The 19,716-nt window shown below is 48.9% G+C and overlaps 1 protein-coding gene across 1 annotated transcript in view; it reads right to left on the reverse strand.

Moving 5' to 3' along the window:
• Positions 1–19,716, reverse strand: part of PLCB3 (phospholipase C beta 3) — a 76,805-nt gene that overhangs the window by 41,490 nt on the left and 15,599 nt on the right. Inside the window, exons 3-12 of the mRNA XM_015416808.1 lie at positions 14,293–14,361; positions 11,122–11,265; positions 8,678–8,757; positions 8,107–8,160; positions 7,541–7,616; positions 6,911–7,011; positions 6,203–6,369; positions 5,579–5,725; positions 3,848–4,005; positions 462–544 (exon numbers count right to left, since the gene is read on the reverse strand). Of these exons, the coding sequence (XP_015272294.1) occupies positions 462–544; positions 3,848–4,005; positions 5,579–5,725; positions 6,203–6,369; positions 6,911–7,011; positions 7,541–7,616; positions 8,107–8,160; positions 8,678–8,757; positions 11,122–11,265; positions 14,293–14,361 (1,079 nt within the window). The remainder of the gene's footprint in view (positions 1–461; positions 545–3,847; positions 4,006–5,578; positions 5,726–6,202; positions 6,370–6,910; positions 7,012–7,540; positions 7,617–8,106; positions 8,161–8,677; positions 8,758–11,121; positions 11,266–14,292; positions 14,362–19,716) is intronic.

Here is a 19,716-nt window from a genome sequence, read left to right on the forward strand (position 1 = left end):
GTCTCCTGCGCACGCGCAGGAGACGCTCTTGCACTTTCGGGGGGGATTAAAAATACCCCCCCATTTTTTTTTTAATTTTTTTTTTTTTTTTTCTCACGGGCAGAGCGTCTCCTGCGCACGCGCAGGAGACGCTCTTGCACTTTCGGGGGGATTTAAACATCCCCCCGAATTTTTTTTTAACTTTTTTTATTTTTGTGCACACGTGGGGATTGGCCCACGTGTGCACAAACCTCCCCCGGCCCCCCAGCTGCCCCCTCCGTGCTGATTTAAGTATCCGCACGGAGGGGGCAACTTGGCTATTAGTATAAGGATTATTGTCCATCTTTTTCACTGTAAGAACTTTGCAGCAATTTGTGTTTTGATGTCTATTGTATTGCTGTTCCCTTGATTGCTATTATGGAGGAGAAAGGGAACAGATCCACGTCTCCGCCTTCAGGACCAGGGCCCCTGCAGCTACTCACGAGTCCACGTGATTCTCAAACGAAAGGATGACAGGAAAAGGCGACGTCTTGAAGGCACTTTCAGCAATGGCCTCTATGACTTCCTGTAATTAAAAACAGGACAGGAAAAGAGGTTAAGGGGGTCAAGAAGTACTTCTCTGGATATAGTGGAGCAGGGGACAAAGGGAGAAGGAGGAGCTACATTATGAAGAAAGTTCTGCCGCTGCATCAGGACCAGGGGTGTGCAAAAAAAAAAAAAAGGTACTTTTCAAGTTTGGATATAACTCAACCCCAAAAATATCAATATTTGCCAATATTCCTGAATCCCAATACCAGTATGTTATTAGGATTTGGGATTTTTCAGAAATGCCAATTTTTTCTGCCTCCATTATACCCTATGGGGACCATTATAGTCAATGGTCTCCACAGGGTATAATGGGGAATCGATCCAGGGGTATCTGGGGCTCACGGGAGTGGTTGGTTTTTTTTGAGGTAGAGGCACCAATTTGCAGCATAGCTGCTGGTGCCTCTCCTGAAAAAAACACCTAGTTTCAAAAATATTGGACCAGAGAGTGCAATTCTATGAGCCCCCAAAGAAGGTGTCCCCATCCTCCATTGGTTTCATAGGAGGAGGGAAGTGTTCAAAGGGATTGTGGCCCCTTTAAATGCCGTTTCCAAGCCACAAGTAAACTCCAAAGGCATTAAAAGACACGCAGTCCCTTTAAACACCTTCTCCAAGAGGAAAGTTCACCTGGAAGGCATTTAAAGGGACTGCAATCCCTTTAAACGCCCTTTAACTTCGACTATCTGGTGGTCCCAAAAAATCCTGAATATTTTTGAGATTTTGGCCATTTTGGATAGCCAAAAAAAAAACCCCCAAACATATATCCAGCTGAAAGAATAGCCAGGAAATACCAATAATTTATTTTTCTGATATTTTTCCGGCTCAGATATAGCTGAATGCACATTCCTAGTCAGGATTCAAACCCACACCAGGCCCTTAACTGTTGACCTAAAGCAGGGGTCCCCAACCTTTTTGAGCCTGTGGGTACATTTGAATTCTGACATGACAAAGTAGGTACAGCAACAAAATGGCTGCTGCAGGAGGTGAAACCAGCAACAAAATGATTGCCACAGCTTAATAAATAAATATCCCCTTTTTATTGGAAGCTCCTGACTGTCCACTGTGGGAAAGAAAATGGTGGAATCGACAGCCCTTTGCCAAATCCTTTGAGATCTTTTTATGTTCTCCAAGTTATAACATAAATAAAAAAGAACCAGCTCAACTCAACTTTTTAAAGTGGGACCCACTCCTAAACTACTTACTCAAACTTTCAGGACCTACTTGCAAACTCAATTCTATTCTAGTATCCCCCTCTCCATCATAAAACACAAAACTCTTACATCAGTTAACACTGAACATGTTTATATTTAAATATAAATAGAGTATACTTAAATATCGTGGCTTTTTAGAACCAAAACTTGCTTTTGGAGGGGAGATTTCAGCTGTTGCTCATGAAAGAAAACAGATGGCTATGCAGAAAAGGAGGGAGAAACCTCATTAACTTGTTCAGACACATGCTGGAAAAAAGAAATTCCAACCAGAAAATGTGCAATCTTGTCCACTTAAGAGAAGAATCAAGCCATGAACTAGTTGAGTATCTTGCTGGGATACACCTTGAACTGGTAGTGTTAGAGCAGAAAGTGCCAGACAACAGTGTTACCCAGAATATGCTGGGGAAATGGTAGGTGTTCACAGGCGAAGAAACAGACAGCGTGGAAAAAAAGGATTTCAACAAGGAAGCAGGTTGCAGCATTTCACTGCCAGCGCCAAGACAAATGCAGAAGCAACTGTTTGCCTCTCTGGGCCACACAATCAAAGAAACACATTTCAGAATGAGACGGAAGCTGCTGTGCCCATCACCTCCTGCACCACCAGAAGTTAGCCCAACAATCATGGCAGTACTGACAGTGCCACAGACAGGGCTCAGCAGAGGTCATTTCGTAGGAAAAGAGCTAGGGGAACTCATTAGCATAACTCATTAGCATATGCCACATCCCCTGACATCACCGGAAGTGTGTCATAAGGCCACACACCCCTGACATCACCGGAAGTGTGTCATAAGGCCACACACCCCGCCCCCAACGGTCCCGGCCGCCGGCGCCAGCCTTGCAGCTCCACTGCCGAGCCCCATGAGGGGCCTGGCGGTGGACCTGCAAGGCCGGCGGGAGTGCAAGGAAGCCCCGCGAAGACCCTCCCTGGCCCCAGGCAGGCAGAGGTGGGGAGAGGCAGGGAGGAAGCAACTTACCCTCCCTCTTCTCCTGCCTCCTCCTGGCTGAATGAGGGCCAGAAGCGGGGCGGCCGGAAGCAGGGGGCGGGGCTTCGTCATGTGCCCCGCCCCCTGTACCTCACCCGGGGGAACTGCGATCCCCCCCGAAATGACCTCTGGGGCTCAGCCAGTATGCAGTTGGAGGCAGAGAGAATCTGGGAAGCGTGAGGTGTAAGCTATGGTCATCAGTTTCTATGCTGTGGGGCTTGGCTAAGCCAGAAAACATGGCTGGGACACTCACTCTATGTACTGCCTGGCAGAGCCTCTCCCTGAGGGAATGAGCAGAGCAAAGGAGGGAGGGAAATGTGGCAGCTCTGACCAGTTCTACCTCAGAAGAAGAAGAAGAGGAGGAGGAGATTGGATTTATACCCCGCCCTTCACTTGGGGTCTCAGAGCGGCTTACAAACTCCTTTCCCTTCCCCTCCCCACAACAGACACCCTGTGAGGTGGGTGGGGCTGAGAGAACTCTGACACAAACTGCTCTTTTTCAAGGACAGCTGTGCCAGAGCTTGTGACTGACCCAAGGTCACATCAGCAGGTGCAAGTGGAGGAGTGGGGAATCAAACCCGGTTCTCCCAGATTAGAGTCCGCACACTTAACCACTACACCAAACTGGCTCTCAATGATTGCTAGAAGGGGCAGGGCCACAGCTTCCTTTCCAGCTCAGGAATTCAGCCTTCAAGACAGTGGGTTGTGTGCTACCTGATCCCGCCTCCTCCCCTTGCGACGTCACACCTCACAGTTTGAGAACCACGGAACTAGACCAATGAGGAAGTCTCTTGACAGCCATAGGCCAGAGCAGGTCACGTGGCAACTCCAAGTCCCATATAAAAGCTTCCTGTCCTGACCTACTCTATGGCCTGAACAAGATGACTCTGCAGATCACACTCCCTCCAAGAGGTCACCTTTGCTTTCAAAGGCTATTCTCCAAGCTCATCTCAAAACAGACTATTTATCTATGGAGGAGGATTTGGGATATTTTCTCAAACATGCTCTCGAGCCCAGGAATAACTCGTTAGGAGGACCGATACCAGCTTCAGTACTGGAGGGAGAGTGAGCGGTAATAACCCCAGTTACCTTGAAGGGTATCTCTGTTGTCATAGTGAATCCGTGTGTGATGAAGGGCTCCTCGTCTTGGGGGCGTCCCTTCCAACAGTCAAGCTCGATGCAACGGCAGCCGCTCAGCAGCACCTGGCGATACATCTCTACCGAGGAATTGCCTGTCAGCTGCCCAGCTTTTGGGGGGAGGCAAGGAGGAAAGATATAGATACTGCTATGGGTGTGCAGAAGGTAAGAGGACCAGAGACCTAAAAGCCTGTCAGGATTCTTACCCAAATCTTTGAAAGGAAAAAGTTTTTGAAAATGCGCATTTCTATAGTATTTTCAGCATCCAAAGCACTTTACACATTACCTTGAAGTCTTTACAAGAGCCATGCAAGATAGGCCAGTTTTATCATTAGGGCAAACGGTGAGACTGCAGGGAGGTCAAGGGCGAGGCATGATTTGAACCAGGGGCATCCTGCAACACAGCTCGCTCATTTCAACCACTATGCTATAAAAGTTCTCACTTTAAAAAAACTCTCGCAGTCTAACCTACCTCACAGGAGTGTTGTGAGGATAAAATGAAGGAGAACAGGAAGCTGCTTTGGATCCCCACATTGGGGAGAAAGGAAGGATACAAATTAAGTAAGTAAATTAATTAAATATAGTCATAAAAGACAATCATTTGACAATCCCTATTGAGAGTTAAGTTTCTCTCACAAAACCCATTTCACCTCAAGTATACTGAGAGGGAAGTGTAACCTTGTGGCAATTTTTCCTGCTGCAGGATCAGTTCTGTCGCTCCATCTTGGCTCTCACATAACCATCCACTTACACCCGAGCTTCTTGAGTGTAAGCATCCGGATATGATTTGCCCCTTTTTAACATCACTGTACACTACCTGGTCCTTGAGGCACTTTCTAAATCAAGACTATTCCTAAAGCTCTTGTTCTGTGAGAACTAGAGGATGCAGCTGCAGCTTATTTGTGAACTATTAAGTCTGTGACACAAAGTCCTCAACATAGTGACAGCAACAGACAGTGTTTCACTGCCTATACATTGAGGCTTCACTGTGAAGAAACTGAAAGCAAGAGGCATTTTAGGACCACATGCATATTGTTTATTGGAGGCCCCTGCTGCATGATTAATTGGAAAAAAAACCCTGTATCAGCCTTGAATCTCAGTGAGGAAAGTGTAAATAAATAAAAATTGTGAAAGCACTACTTCCTTAAATGCAGAATTCGCAACGCCCCCAAGTCAAATGCAACTCACCCACAGCCTACGACAACCCAATCTTTAAAAGCTTGATTTGGTTACTGGGCCAGGATTGCAGAAACAGGTGGAGATTGACAAGCCATCCCGGTCAGCAGCTGTGTTTGGCATGACAAGTCAGAAATGACATAGGCCTGGAGTGAACTAAGGCCTAGTTTTTCACTGAGGTGATAAAACCACAATCTGGGCTCTACCACTTCAGGCTGTGGGATACTCACATGACTGAATGCCCTGCCATACAACACAAGTCTGGCTTAGCCTTTTCCCTGATATGCTATTTTTCCATGTGCCGGGGTGGTGGTGACCAGTTTCCCCTCACCCAAGAAAGTGCTGAAAACCAAAGGGCCATCTTCTCAACTGCCACCAATTTTAAGTTGGTGTTGCCACAGATGGCATTTGGGGGGGGCACAAGTCTTTCACTTCTAGGTTGGCACCTGGGGAAGTGGAGGGGGGGGGCAGTCCCTCTTGGTGGTCCCATTTGGATGCCTCATGTACCTGTGAGGTAGGTATTATGTGAGGAATTAATGAAGTAGCTGCTTAGAGGCTGGGTCATGTCGTCACTTAAATCCAGCTTGTCAGGAGGCACAATGGTGTTCTCCTCTCCCCCCAGGTAACGACCAAACCCTTCCATCGACATCTGGTCTGGGGAGAAAGGGGAAATGAAAAATAGGTCAATAGAAACAACAGAAGGGAGAGGGTGGGGGGGCCATAACTACTCCCACACTACCACGTAGGCCGGGGTTCCCCAACGTGGTGCCTGTGGGCGCCACAGCACCAGCCAAGCTTTACAGAAAGTGGGTGGGGCCGCTGTAAGGCAGGCGTTGCTATTGGCTACCCTCATTCAAATGAAAGGGTTTGCCACTGGAGGATCAGGAGAACAGATAAGCACCTGGACTTCCCTTAGCGTATGGTTCTATTCCCCGTTCAAGCCTTCCTTCTTCCCAGGAGGTGTGAGAAAGGAATTATTCCATTTGGCTCTGCCTCCCCCGCAGAAGCTGTTTCTGGGGTGGCATTCCCCCCCCCCAATTCCAAATGTGCCCACAGGCTCAAAAAGGTTGGGGACCCTTGACTTAGACATTATCCCTCTGTCCTTAGCCCGAGTACAAGAAGGGGGCTCACCACGTTGCTGGAACTGCTGATTGGGCTCGTACTTGTCAATTAGCTGCCGCACCTGGGCCCGAGTCAGTGGGGGGTACAGAACCTCGTTGAGACGGGGGTCCCGCTGCTTCTGGTTAATGAAGTCCATCAGCTGGTCCAAACTCAGGTAAGGCTTTCCCTTGGCTCCACTATTAGTAAGGGGAAGGCGGGAGGGGAAGCAGAAATCTTCATCCAAGTTTATCTCAGAAGAAACAAGGTGGGTGGCCTCACCATCAAAAACAGGCCACTTTATACAACAAAAGAGTTACCGGTTGTATAACTAAACTACTTTTTAAGGAAAAGCTCGGGATTCCCCCCCCAAGTTTATTCAAAAGGGATTAAACCACACGATAAATATACACGGACAGCTATTGACACTTTGATATAATTCAGTTGCCTGTAAACAAAATGCTTGATTGATTAGAAGTTAGGCCAGTGTAGACAAAATAAGAATATTCCATTACATCGTGCAAGCAAAATAAGCATATTAAGTGCACTGTATCTTTTCATGCTATCTGCATTACTATTAAATCGCCCCCCCCCAAAAAAAAAGGAAATCTGAAGAAAGCCAAATATACATCACTTCTCCCTAGTTTACTAGTCCTTGACAGACAACATCCGGCCTGTCTCTGGATCTGCCGCAAACTCTGGCCTTCAATCTTCCCCACCCACCCCACAGGGCCAACTCACATCTCCAGCAAGATTTTGTCTATGTCTGGGCGAAGGCAAAGCTTGTTCAGGAAGCGTTCGAAGATCTCCAGGGTGAACTCGTCAGGTTTGATGGACTCGCTCTGGAGGGAGGGCAGGCGAGAAGAAGAGTAAGTTGGATAGCTATGGGACAACTCCAGGTAGGAGAGATTTTGTAGTCTGAGAGGAGCGAAAGTAATAAATATAGGTTTGGGGAGCCCTCTGGGCCTCATTCGTTATGGAAGTCTAGAGGTACTTCCTCAGCAAAGGGATGGGGCTGAGGTTCAGCAAGAGCACAGGATTGGTCCTGGGTTCAATTCCCCAGCATCGCCAGTTAAAATCTCTCAAGAAACAAGATTTGGGATGGAGCTTTCATTACCCATATCCCTGGAGAGCTGCTGCCAGTCAGCGTTGAGAACACAAAGCTTGACAGGCCGGCCGGTCCTCAGATCAAGGGGAGACTGGACTAAGGAAATGGAGGGAACAACTCCTGCTCAGACCTCCAAGTCCCTGGGGGTGTGGGAGGGCCTCCAAGGGTTCATTAAAGGCCCAGGCAAGGTGGAGGAGGCGGATGTCATAGGAAGGGGGTGGGAGAGAAGAGAAGGAGAACCCAGGAAAGGAAGGAAAATATACCCTGTTAAAATTAAGGCCGCAGGACTCCAAGGCTGTCTCGACCCGCTTCTTGTCGGCGGAGAACATTTTGAGAATGCTGCAAGAAAAGGAGGGAAATTGGGGTCTCTGGGTCAAACGGGCAGAGCCAAGGGAAGACGTCAGGAGGAATACTAATGAAAAGACAGATGAGCCAGGAAGAGACCAAACACAGATGATAAAGGGTTTGGGGGAAAACGGATGACATACTAGGATAAGCCTGAAGAAACTGGCTATATTTGGTCTAAATAAACTGTGATACCGCTGGGGGTGGGGTGGGAGTAAAACATTTACAGGAGGCTGCGGTAGAGGAAGAACAGCTGTTTTCTCAGAGGCTGAGGGGAAAAAGAAGAGCCGGGTTCGAGTGACAGTGGCACAACTGGGGGGGGGGGATCTTCCTGTACCGTAAATGTCAGCCCACATTAGTGTCTTAGTCACACATCCCAGCAGCAAATCTCAGATTCAGAGCCCTCACTAGGGATATCACGCAAACCCCAAGGCAGGAGGATGGGGAAAGAGGAGGGAAGGAGTCAGAGGGAAGGAAATCTTACTTCTTAACAGGAATCCTCCCATCCTGATTGACTTGGAGTTTAAGCCGGGTATAACTGTGAGGACAAAACCAGGATTAGTTACAGCACAGCCTCTTGCTTTCTCTGCTGGATAAATACGGATAGGGCTGCCTGGCTCACTGCCTTCCAAACAACTCCCGTTCGTTGGGATTACTCACTGTACCCCTCCACACCCACCCGGCAAACCCCCGAAGATCCACCGACTCACAATGGAAGCAGCACGGGCCAGACTCTAACCAATCCCCTCAAAGGACATGAAAACCGTAAGTCTTTGAGGCGGGTTAGAACGGACCGACACCTCGGCCTGGATGGTCCAGCCTAGCCGAGTCTTGTCAGATCTCAGAAGCTAAGCTGGGTTGGCTCCGTTTAGTACTTGGACGGGAGACCCCCCAAGGGAGTCCAGGGTCACTATGCAGAGCCCGGCAGTGGCAAACTACCTCTGAATACCTCTTGCCTTGAAAACCCTACGGGGGTTGCCGTTAGTCGGCTGTGACCTGACAGCACTCTACACGCAGACGGAATGGACCTATGCGATGGCAGAAAAGGCACTCACGCTTTCTGCAAAGAGGTGTTCCGGGAAGCGTTCTGAGCTAAGATGTTGGTGGCCAGATCGAACAGTCCCTCCGTCCATATCTGAAAGGAGAGGAGGAGGAGAAACAGGGTGACACCAGCCACTTGGCTCTGCTTGTTTCCACCCTATGCAGAAGCTTTAGCCTAGCATACCTCAGACGCCAAGACCAAAAGCACAGCCCTGCTAGATTGGACCAGTGAGGGTCCATCTAGCCCAGCATCCTGTCTCACAGAGCAGCCAACCAGTTACCATGGAGGGCCAACAACAAGGCTTAGAGACTGAGGCCTTCCCCTGATGTTGCCTCCTGGCACTGAGATTCAGAGACTGCCTGCCTCTGAACTTGGAGCTTCCCTTACAGGGCTATTTTTGGGCAGGAACGCACAGGAACGGAGTTCCGGCTGGCTTCCAAGTTGGCCACACCCAGCAGGAACGTATTAGCATAATAGGCCACACCCAACAGCAGAAACTCATTAGGATTGGCTACATTAGGGGTGTGTGGCCTAACATGCAAAGGAGTTCCTGCTACAAAAAAGCCCTGGGTTTGGACAACAAACAAGGTAAACAGAATAAGAAGCAAAAGGTGGGTGTGGCTGGATGAGCACACTTCTGGTAACATGGGGGAGTGGCCTAATATGCCAATGAGCTGTGCTGTCAGGGGTGTGGCCTGATATGCTAATGACTTTCTGCTGTTGGGTGTGGCCTATTATGCTAATGAGTTCCTGCTGGGCTTTTTCTACCAAAAAAGCCCTGTTCCCTTATATTGCCTTAAACAGCATTAGGATTCCTAAAGAATGCAGTCAAACACCCAACAACTGTCCCAGTTCAGCATGCAGGAGACACACAGAAAAGCTAAAGCGTGTACTAAGTTTGCAAAACTCCCCTTGGGGAGGGCAAGAAAAAGGCTTGTAAAATGAAGTATGCTATCAATACAGAGTCCTGGTTGGGATGGCCCAGGGTAGCTCAGTCTCATCACATCTAAGAAGCTAAGCAGGGTTGGCCCTGGTTAGTATTTGGATGGGAGACACACACACACACACACCCCAGGGTCATTACACAGAGGCAGGCAATGGCAAAACCACCTCTGAATGTTTCTTGCCTTGAAAACCCAACGGGGTCACAAGTCATCTGTGACCCTGACAACACTCCACCACATCAAGGCAGATAAACGTTTCATTCAGGAAAAGGCTTCTTGCAGTGGGCGAACAGGTTCACAGGTTCTACAACAACTTGGACCTGATCCCACAGAACCGTTCTCCCCTGTCCCGGAAGACATTCCCCCCTCGATACATGAGGCATGTGCTCTATGGAGGGGAGGAGCACCACACCTGGAAAAGATCTGCAGGAACTCTCTCCTTGGGTGTCAATTAAACCAACTAGTGGGACAGAACTTCACACGGTGCATCAACATGTGAAATTCACTATCGCATGATGTGGTGAGGTCCAATGGCTTTATAAAAGGTTTAGACAAATTCATGGAGAAAGAGGGCTATCACCTGAGAAGACAGGACATGGCTCAGTGGCAGAACATCCGATTTACATGCAGAAAATCCTCATTTCAACCCCCAGCATTAGGCTGTAGGCGGACGTGAAAGACTGTGAGAGTTGCCACCAGTCAGAACAGACAACAGTGAGACTGACAGACCGAAAGATTACCTCAGTATAAGGCAACTTCGTGTGTTCAATGGTTAAACAGACAAACATTCTGTTTCAGCAGGGCCAATCGGAGGCTGAGGCCAAGAGGGCTATTTGGTTTGGCTGTCAAGGTCAGTAAAGGTAAAGGTAAAGGTTCCCTTGCTCGAAAGCCAGTCGAATCCGACTCTAGGGTTGCAGTGCTCATCTCCGTTTCAAAGCCGAAGAGCCAGCGCTGTCCGAAGACGTTTCCGTGGTCATGTGGCTGGCATGACTAAACACCAAGGCGCATGGAACGCTGTTACCTTCCCACCAAAGTGGTACCTATTTATCTACTTGCAATTTCTTGCTTTCGAACTGCTAGGTTGGCAGGAGCTGGAACTAGAGACAGGAGCTCACCCCGTCTTGCGGCACCCGGGTCTTGAACTGCTGAACTACTGACCTTCCACAGCCTGCAGTTCAGCGGCTTAACCACTTGAGCCACCGCAGCTCAGAGGGGACCTCAAATTTAGGCACATGTTAATTCTTTGCTATCTGATCAATTCGCACTTTGATTTTATAAGCATGTCATTTTTATTATGACTACAAGGCCTCGAAAGCGGGAGGTGGTCTGGGGCCTCTTTTGACCTTTGAGAGAGGGCCTGCGACCCACCATAAGCCACACACCAGGTACATAAAAACCGGCCTGTTTATCACTCCCCTGCTATTCCAGCTACTCTATTTGTATCTCATATTCTGTGGGTAACACCCTCTCTTATAGAATGCCATCTGCTGCTCAAGCAACGCTCCTGTCCTACCTTAGCCGTGTCATCCTGGACAACCGCCATGAAGTTGAGGAAGCTGGTGTTGACCAGGTCAGGGCCATACACAACCGTCACCAACTTATCCTCAGGGTGTTGCTCCGAGCCCCCAAAGCCAAGTATCTCTCGGATCTTCGGGTCCTGAGGCACAGCAAGGGAGAATCTGAATACGACCAACTCAATTCACCCAGCTGTCACGACGCTAAAGCGATTCTGATGAAATAATGGCTTTTCCTTCCCAGCAAAGCCATTACATGCAGACATTGTGTCACCTCACAGTACATCTCTGATTTTTGCTTTTTAAATACAGAGGAAACGTAACCACCAGTTTCACACCAAAGAAATCAGTCAGACACAAACACATTTCTATGCTGGCGTGCCCTGAATCATGGGAACAAGCTGTTTGGGCGTGACACCTCTCTCCCTTTTGCCTTTAATGCCTGAACTAAAAGAGACATTTGTCCACAAGTGGAATTTGCCCCCCAGGACAGTTCCAGGTTCAGAAAACAGTGTCAGGGGTGGGAAACTAGAACACTCCCCTGCCATTCCATGTTCCCAACCAGAATCGGGCCCTGCAGTGCTTGGGGAAATAAGGGCCCTACTGTTGTTGTCTGGTTATAGGGAATGCAATACTGGAGAACACCAACCTGACTTATGGGCATACGCAGGGGTCATTTCCTGCAGGAGCGCACAGGAGCGGCGCTCCGGCAGTAAAGAGCCCAGGGGGCGAGCACATGAACAAGCCCCACCCCCTGCTCCCAGCAGCCCTCAGTCAGAGCAAGAAGCAGCCAGGTAAGCTGCAGAGCCCCTCCCCGGCCCCCCAGTCCAAAACAGTCCAGTGGCACCTTTAAGACCAAGGTTTATTCAGGTACAAGCTCTCCCTCCTCTGTGAGAACAGATCTGCATGTCCCCCCCCCAAATAGCTAGCAATCCAAAACAGTCCAGTGGAGCCTGAGCAGTGGGTGTTGCCTTCTGACACACTCCTGGTGATGTCAGGGGGTGTGGCATATGCAAATAAGTTATGCTAATGAGTTATGCTAATGAGCTCCTGCACCTCTTTTTCTACAAAACGACCCCTGGCGCATATGCCACGTGTAGTTCCGATTTAAGTGCTGCAAACTTGGGAACAAGCCTCAGGCTCACGTCCTTCTTCCTCAGGAACTTCCTATGTACCAGGGGTCCCCCAATCTTTTTGAGCCTGGGGGCACCTTTGGAATTTTAGCAGAGTGTGGTGGGTGCAGTCACAAAACTGCTGCCATACGAGGTGGAGCCAGCCACTTCAATGAGTGAAGATCCTTGCGCTGACCTGGCAGCTGCCGCCAAAGTAACGTTTTTAAAAATCTGCACAGCCAATCAAATCTTCAACGGCCAATCAGAAGCCTTGCTGGGCTAAAGCTCCACCCACTTTCTAAAAACACCTGGCTAGCACCAGGAAAGTGTCGGCGAGCACCATGGCACCCACGGTCACCACGTTGGGGACTCCTACTCTGCACTATGTATAAAAGAGGACCAGAGCCAAGGCAGTATAATACCAGAATCTGTGTAGCACTTCTGGGTGTTCAAAGTCCTTCGTGCAGATTACATAGCTGTAACCCTCATAGTAACCCTGTAAGGTAGGCCAGTAGTATCTCCATGTTACAGAAGTGGGGAGGGGGTGCTAAAACCCAGAAGAAGCCGCTTGCTTAAGACCACCTTGCTTACCACAATCGGCTTCACTTTTAATCCCTTCCTTTGTCCTGACTTTTCTGCTGAGACTCCCTTTGTTGAACAGAGCTATAAGTACCTTGTCAAACCAATGCTCAACTTTTGAACATGTTTTGTGCACTTAAGCATTAAGTTTATCGCACTTTTTATTCTCTGACTTTTTGAACTGCTTCATGTTTTTAAACTGTATAAACTGGCTTTGTTATTGTAATGTCTTTGGGTTATACCCTTTTTGGCCTCTGTGATTTTGTCACCACGTTGGGGACTCCTACTCTGCACTATGTATAAAAGGAGGGTAGCCAGGGGTGGGGGTTAAATATCCCACATTTGCCAACCTCCAGGTGACACCTGGAGATCTCCAGGTTCCAGAGGCCCATGTTACCTGGTGGTCTCTGGGTTGCAGAGACCAGTTCCCCTGGAGAAAATGGCAGCTTTGGAAGGTGGACTCTATGGCGCTTAGGGCTGCCAAGTCTTGTTGAATCGCGGCGGGGGATCGTCATTCTTTACAGGAGCTCTGCCGCGGGGGACGGCAACAGGCGTCGCACCGCCGTCGCCAGGATGTGACGCTACGCATTGCTCTGGCAACGGGGCTGTTTGGAGTCCCGTTGCCAGAGCGACGCGTAGCGTCACATCCTGGCGACGGCGGGGCAACGCCTGGTGCCATCCCCCGCGGCAGAGCTCCTGTAAAGAATGACGATCCCCCGCCGCGATTCAACGAGACTTGGCAGCCCTAATGGCGCTATACCCTGCTGAGGCCCCTCCCCAAACCCCGCCCTCCCCAAGCTCCACCCTCAAAATCTCCCGGAATTTCCCAACCCAGAGCTGGTAACCCTGCTCTGAGCAGAGCAACTGTTTTACTAACCACCTCAGATTCCAAAGGTCTGTTTATTTTATTTCAAACGCCTTATGCTCCTTTCCGCCCAAACGGGGTCTTGCCAAGGCAGCAAACGTGAAAACATTAGAACCTCTGATCATTAGAACAGCATTTGAAGCATTAAGTAATGTAATAAAAAGGTACAAACACATAAGCGTGATTCAAACCACAGTTTATTTTCACTGTAGTCCATCCGTGAAATTATTCAGCTTGCGGACAACCGTTCAAACCCACCTGAATCTATATTCAAATCCTCGTTTGCCTCAAAAATTACGGTTTAATTGCTATTGTTCTTTCCCCTCACAGAGACCCGGCTGCCAGTCCCTCCTTGCAGTGTGGTAAGGGCAGTGCCAGAGAACAGGCCAGAATGACCATACTTGTACATCACACTGAACTATATGCTGGGCTAAACATGGTCGATAAACTACCTTCAAACCGTGGTTTTAGACGCTGGTCCGACCGACAATAACCCTAGCTAGCATAGTGGCCTGCGTTCAGACAATCGCTCGAGCCATATTTAGGTTCAATTAAACTACAGTTTCTGAACTGAGCCTTCCCTCCCTCCCTCCCTCTCTCAGCATTGTGGTTACCTTGGGGAGTTTGGCGTATCGCCCGGTCCGAGTGTCCCGGATAGAGCTGATGTCCAGAATGTCAACTTCCTGGAAGGAGGTGAGGTGGGAAGAGGAAGGGGGGAAAAAAGACACACACACCCCTTAGTTCAGTGCCCATTACGAGCTGACGTTACACATTTTCAACATCGTGTGCACGAACAAGAGCTACAAAAGATGTTAATTAGGCTGGGTAGCAAGGTCTCTCCCCAACGCGACAAGCTGCACATTAATTTTCGCTTGCTAGCTGGCTGCCACGTTTGATCGGACAAACAGATGCTTATTTTTGCATAGCTGCTTCGGAGGAGGAAAGAAAAAGAAGCACACACACACAAAAAAAATCATTTGTATCCATTATATCTGCGCCCCAGGCTGGCCATTAACACAAATTTCCCCTTCCATATTCAGGAATGTTAATGTTCCAGCTCTCTCTCCCTCTCACTTTCTCTAATGGAACTGTAACACAATCTTTTCATTTTTATCAAGGCACATTTCCATTAATTATTATGGTCAGTTTGTTGTTTATTGTGAAGTACAGGAATTCTCCACGCTTTCAAGGGCTGTAGTTATGCCGGGGCCTCTCAGAAGCTAAGCAGGGTCGGCCCTGGTTAGAATTTGGATGGGAGACCACCCAGGAAGCCCAGGGTCGCTACATGGAGGCAGGCAAAGGTAAAACCACCTCTGAACACCTCTTGCCTCAAAAACTACAGCGTCGCCATAAGTCGGCTGCGACTTGACGGCACCTTCCATCACAGTTATGCTGGGAGAATACCAAGATAGCTTATCATGTATCTGTTTAAAAGGCACATCAAAGGTGCACAGGGTGCTTTACAGAGTGAGAGGGTCCTTGCCCCAAGGAGATAACATTCTGAAATTTGAGACAAGAGAACGGTGGCAGGGGCAAGGAAAAACAGGGAAGAGAAGGAGAAAAAGAGATTGGATTTATACCCCACCCTTCGCTTGGAGTCTCAGAGCGGTTTACAATCTCCTTTCCCTTCCTCTCCCCACAACAGACACCCTGTGAGGTAGGTGGGGCTGAGAGAGCTCTTTCGAGGACTGCTCTTGAGAGAACAGCTCTGAGAGAACTTGTGACTGACCCAAGGTCACTCCAGCAGCTGCATGGTAGAGGAGCTGGGAATCAAACCCGGTTCTCCCAGATTAGAGTCCCTGTTACACATGATTCAGCAGGCGAGGTCTGCTAAGGGGTACATGAGAAAGGCAGGCTTTGAGGAGGCTTTTGAAGGAAGTCAGGGAAGCAGCTACACACAAGCATTCCGGGACGTAGTTCCAGGTCGAAGGAGAGAGCATGAAGCCTTCTGACAGCATTGGGACAGAAGAGCAGAGACATAAGGCCACAGAGAGCATGAAGGTAACTTACGGGAAGTTTGTTCTGGTGTCCAGGAGCAGGCAGGAAGTCAGTGCAGGGATTTAAGGAGAGGGACCATATTAGACAGGTAAAAGAGGTGAATGGCTTGTTGGCAGTGAAACGCTGGCAAGCCCAATTCAAGGCATTTTCATCATCCCCAAAACCAATCAGACTAAAGGCTGATTTAAGTTAAGCATCCCTGCTTCCCACGGCAGCCCAAAACTGAATACATGAAGCTACTTTATACCGTATCCGTTCATTGGTCCATCAAGGTCAGTATTGTCTATTCAGACTGGCAGCAGCTCACCGGAGTCTCGGGTGGAGGTCTTTCACATCACCTCCTAACTGGAGATGCCTTGGATTGAATTTGGGGCCTTCTGCATGCCAAGCAGAGGCTCTACCACTGAGCCACGGCCCCTACGCTCAGCATTTCCTCTCTGTGTCACAGCTGCCGTGTCACTCCAAACATGGGACTGTTAAGCTCGCACCCAGCCAACACACACACAGGTTCAGGAGGCAATACCCATCACCTCCTAGACAGGAGCCAACTCTGCCCCTATGCGGCTACCATGGAGCCATGGCTGCATCCTTTCTTAGTGTGATCCCTTCCCCCCCCATTTAAAGCTGTAGCTAGCAGGGTCAGCAACTTCAGCCCATCAGATGGATGTCCCAAAAACGACCCTAATGTTCAGCTTTTGTTTCCAATACATGAAGTCACTAGCCCAGAGGTAGGTAACTCCCAGTATGCATGCCAAGAGCAGCACACCGGGCCATTTTGCTTGGCAACCACAGTCTGATCTCCACCCAAGCCGTTGAGGCACTGGGCAGCAGTGCCAGGACCAGCAGCATGGGAGAAGGGCAACTTTGGGGCCAATACGCAGGCCTCCCTCTTACTCTGTCCTGGCCAAGCAGGCTCGGGCTAGCCCGATCTCAGAAGCTAAGTGGAGTTGGCCCTGGTTGGCACTGGGATGGGAGACCACCAGGTCAGCCCAGGGTTGCTACAGAAGCAGGCAATGGGCAAACCACCTCCGTTTGTCTCTCGCCTTGAAAACCCTATGGCTGCGACTTGATGGCACTTTCCACCACCAGTTCAGTGTAGTAGTTAATAGCGTGGACTCTAATCTGGGAGAACCGGGTTTAATTCCCCACTCCTTCACATGCAGCTGCTGGAGTGACATTGGGCCAGTCACAAGTTCTCTCAGAGCTGTTCTCTCAAGAGCAGTCCTTGAGAGAGCTCTCTCAGCCCCACCTCATAGGGTGTCTGTTGTGGGGAGAGGAAGGGAAAGGAAACTGTAAGCCACTTTGAGGCTCCAAGTGAAGGACGGGGTATAAATCCAATCTCTCTTTTTTAAAAAAAGATTTTATTCATTTTCTACACAAAAAAGAAAAAGACAATAACTACAGACAAGATAAATTGACATACAACAAACAAGGAACATGTACTCATTATAACTGCTTAAATTTTACCTAGATAGAATCATTATTTTATACACCTAACCAGTTTAACCATTTAAAGTGTAGAGCTTATATCTTAATAATTATGTTAAACATCTTCTGAGATATTTCTCAATCCATTTATAAAATCTTGACCAGTTCTTCTCCTCTAGTCTTTTTATTTGGGGAAATACCAGGAAACAGAGGCAGGCAATATTCTTTGCCGGGTATGAAATCAAGCTGCTCCTGCCTTCCGACATTCTAGCCAGCCCGTAGAAAGCTGACAAGCACATTTTTAAAATGGATTAAACATCCCATGTGCATGCCACCTTTGATAAGACTAAGCTCTATTAGATTATTTCCCCTTAGATTTTTTTCACTACATGGCATTGGCTTATTATCCATCCCCCAGCAAGATTTTGAGGGTATAAGCTTTTAAGAGTCGAAGCTCCTGTCATCGGATCGGAAGTTTATATCTTGCTTTCTAAGGCACTACTGCACTCAAATATAACAGTGAGTAGCCATTGATAGACAGCTGGCCTCCACAAACAGATAGATTCGAGTCCAGTAGCACCCTAGATGAATGACAAGATTTTGCTGTATCTGAAGAAGTCGAGACTCAGGAAAGCTCATCCCTAGACACAAATTTTGTTTGTCTTTAAGATGCTACTGGGCTCTTCCTCTTTTCTATTGCTACAGACTAACACGGTTACCCAGCAAGATTTTGAGGGTATAAGCTTTCAAGAGTCGAAGCTCCCTTCATCGGATCGGAAGTTTATATCCCAAAAGCTCATCTCTTGCTTTCTAAGGCGCTACTGCACTCAAATGTAGCTGTTCCACTGCAGACCGACAGGGCTACCTCTGAAACTAGCCCCCGTGAATTGGTCTAGAAGAAGAAGAAGAGATTGGATTTATATCCTGCCCTTCACTTGGAGTCTCAGAGCGGCTTACAAACTCCTCTCCCTTCCCCTCCCCACAACAGACAGCCTGTGAGGCAAGTGTGGCTGAGAGAGCTCTGACACAAACTGCTCTTTTTCAAGGACAGCTCTTATCAGAACTATGGCTTGCCCAAGGTCATCCAGCAGCTGCAAGTGGAGGAGTGGGGAGTCAAACCTGGTTCTCCCAGATTAGAGTCCGCACACTTAACCACTACACCAAACTGGCTCTAGTTCCCTTTAAAGCTGTCCAAGCGAATGCCCAGCACCAGAAGACAAGGGAGCCACTATGGCTCAGTGGTGGAGCACTTGCTTCACATGCAGAAAGTCCCAGGTTCAATCCCCAGCATCTCCACTTAAAAAGGACCAGGTAGTAGAAGAAGAGAGAGAGTTGGATTTATACCCTGCCCTTCACTCAGAGTGGCTTACAATGTCCTTCCCTTCCTCTCCCTGTGAGGTAGGTGGGACTGAGAGAGCTCTGAGAGAACTGGGACTGACCCAAGGCTACACCAGCAGCTGCACGTGGAGGAGTGGGGAATCAAATCCGGTTCTCCCAGATTAGAGTCTACGCTCCTAACCACTATACCAAACTGGCTCTCAACTCAAGCTACTGAAAGTTTCGGCATCACCTTGTACACTGAAACTGGGCTCACTCAACTCACGCAAACTATCAGGAGTTTCGGCATCACCTTGTACACTGAAACACTCAACTCACGCAAACTATCAGAACTATCGGCTCAGAAGCAGACATCTGCTCTCCGCTTGGGGCACACAGCAGCTTGAATCACATAATTTATATGAAAGGTTTTGGCAGTAAGGGAAGTTCCGGGGGGTGCTTGCCTTCTGGAGAGAGCTTACACTTAGCGGAGCCCCTTCTTTCATGCTTTGGTGCCTGTTACCTGCCTGTCCCCCCACCCCACCCCGTTCTCGCTGCTTCTGGCCCGGCTGTTCAAGCGTTTGTCGGGAGAAAGGAGGAAGAGAGGCTGCGGAAGCTAGCCACTTAAGCTAACTGTTCTGTCTTGGGTCTCGGCCAGATGTAAAAGAGCTTCCAACCACAGGCAAATTGTGTGGTAGCAAAGAGGCAACGAATGGACGGGCCGCCGAGGCTTCCCTCCGGTCAAAGGGAAATGGTTATTGAGGGTGGGGAGGGCGTCCAGGAGAAGGGAGGGAAAAGAAAAGCCAGAGAGAAAGAGAGAGAAAAAATTGTTTTGGAGTTCAGGTGTCCAAAGCTAACAGCACACCCCTAAAAGGCGTGGTACATTTTTCTCTCGATGAGTAGACAGGAAATGAAATCTGGATTTATCTTTTAAAAACAAACCAAGGCGCATTTCTCCCTTCTTCTCAGAGCCGAAACAGCTACACAAACCTGCAGCCGCACTCTCTCCTCCCTGCGTCCCCTTTTAGTTCCACCGCCAAGGATTTCCCCCGCCCCTGCTGTCCCTGCCACAAGAAAGCAGGGAGTTCAACAGCTCCAACAGCCTGAGGAGCCTCGGTTCCACCTGCTGTTTTTAACCCGCTTCTCTCAGTCAAACAGAGAACAATGTCGCCGGCTTCACAACACAACATTCCTCAAATGTTTAAAACCCACATTTCACATTCCGTAATCTGCCCAGCATCATCATACAACTAACAATGGGGTGCGGGGGGGGGGGGCTTCCTGTGTGGACTGGA

The sequence above is a fragment of the Gekko japonicus genome, unplaced genomic scaffold (genome assembly GCF_001447785.1).
Source record: "Gekko japonicus isolate JY-2015 unplaced genomic scaffold, Gekko_japonicus_V1.1 scaffold248, whole genome shotgun sequence".
In the NCBI taxonomy this organism is placed as follows: domain Eukaryota; kingdom Metazoa; phylum Chordata; class Lepidosauria; order Squamata; family Gekkonidae; genus Gekko; species Gekko japonicus.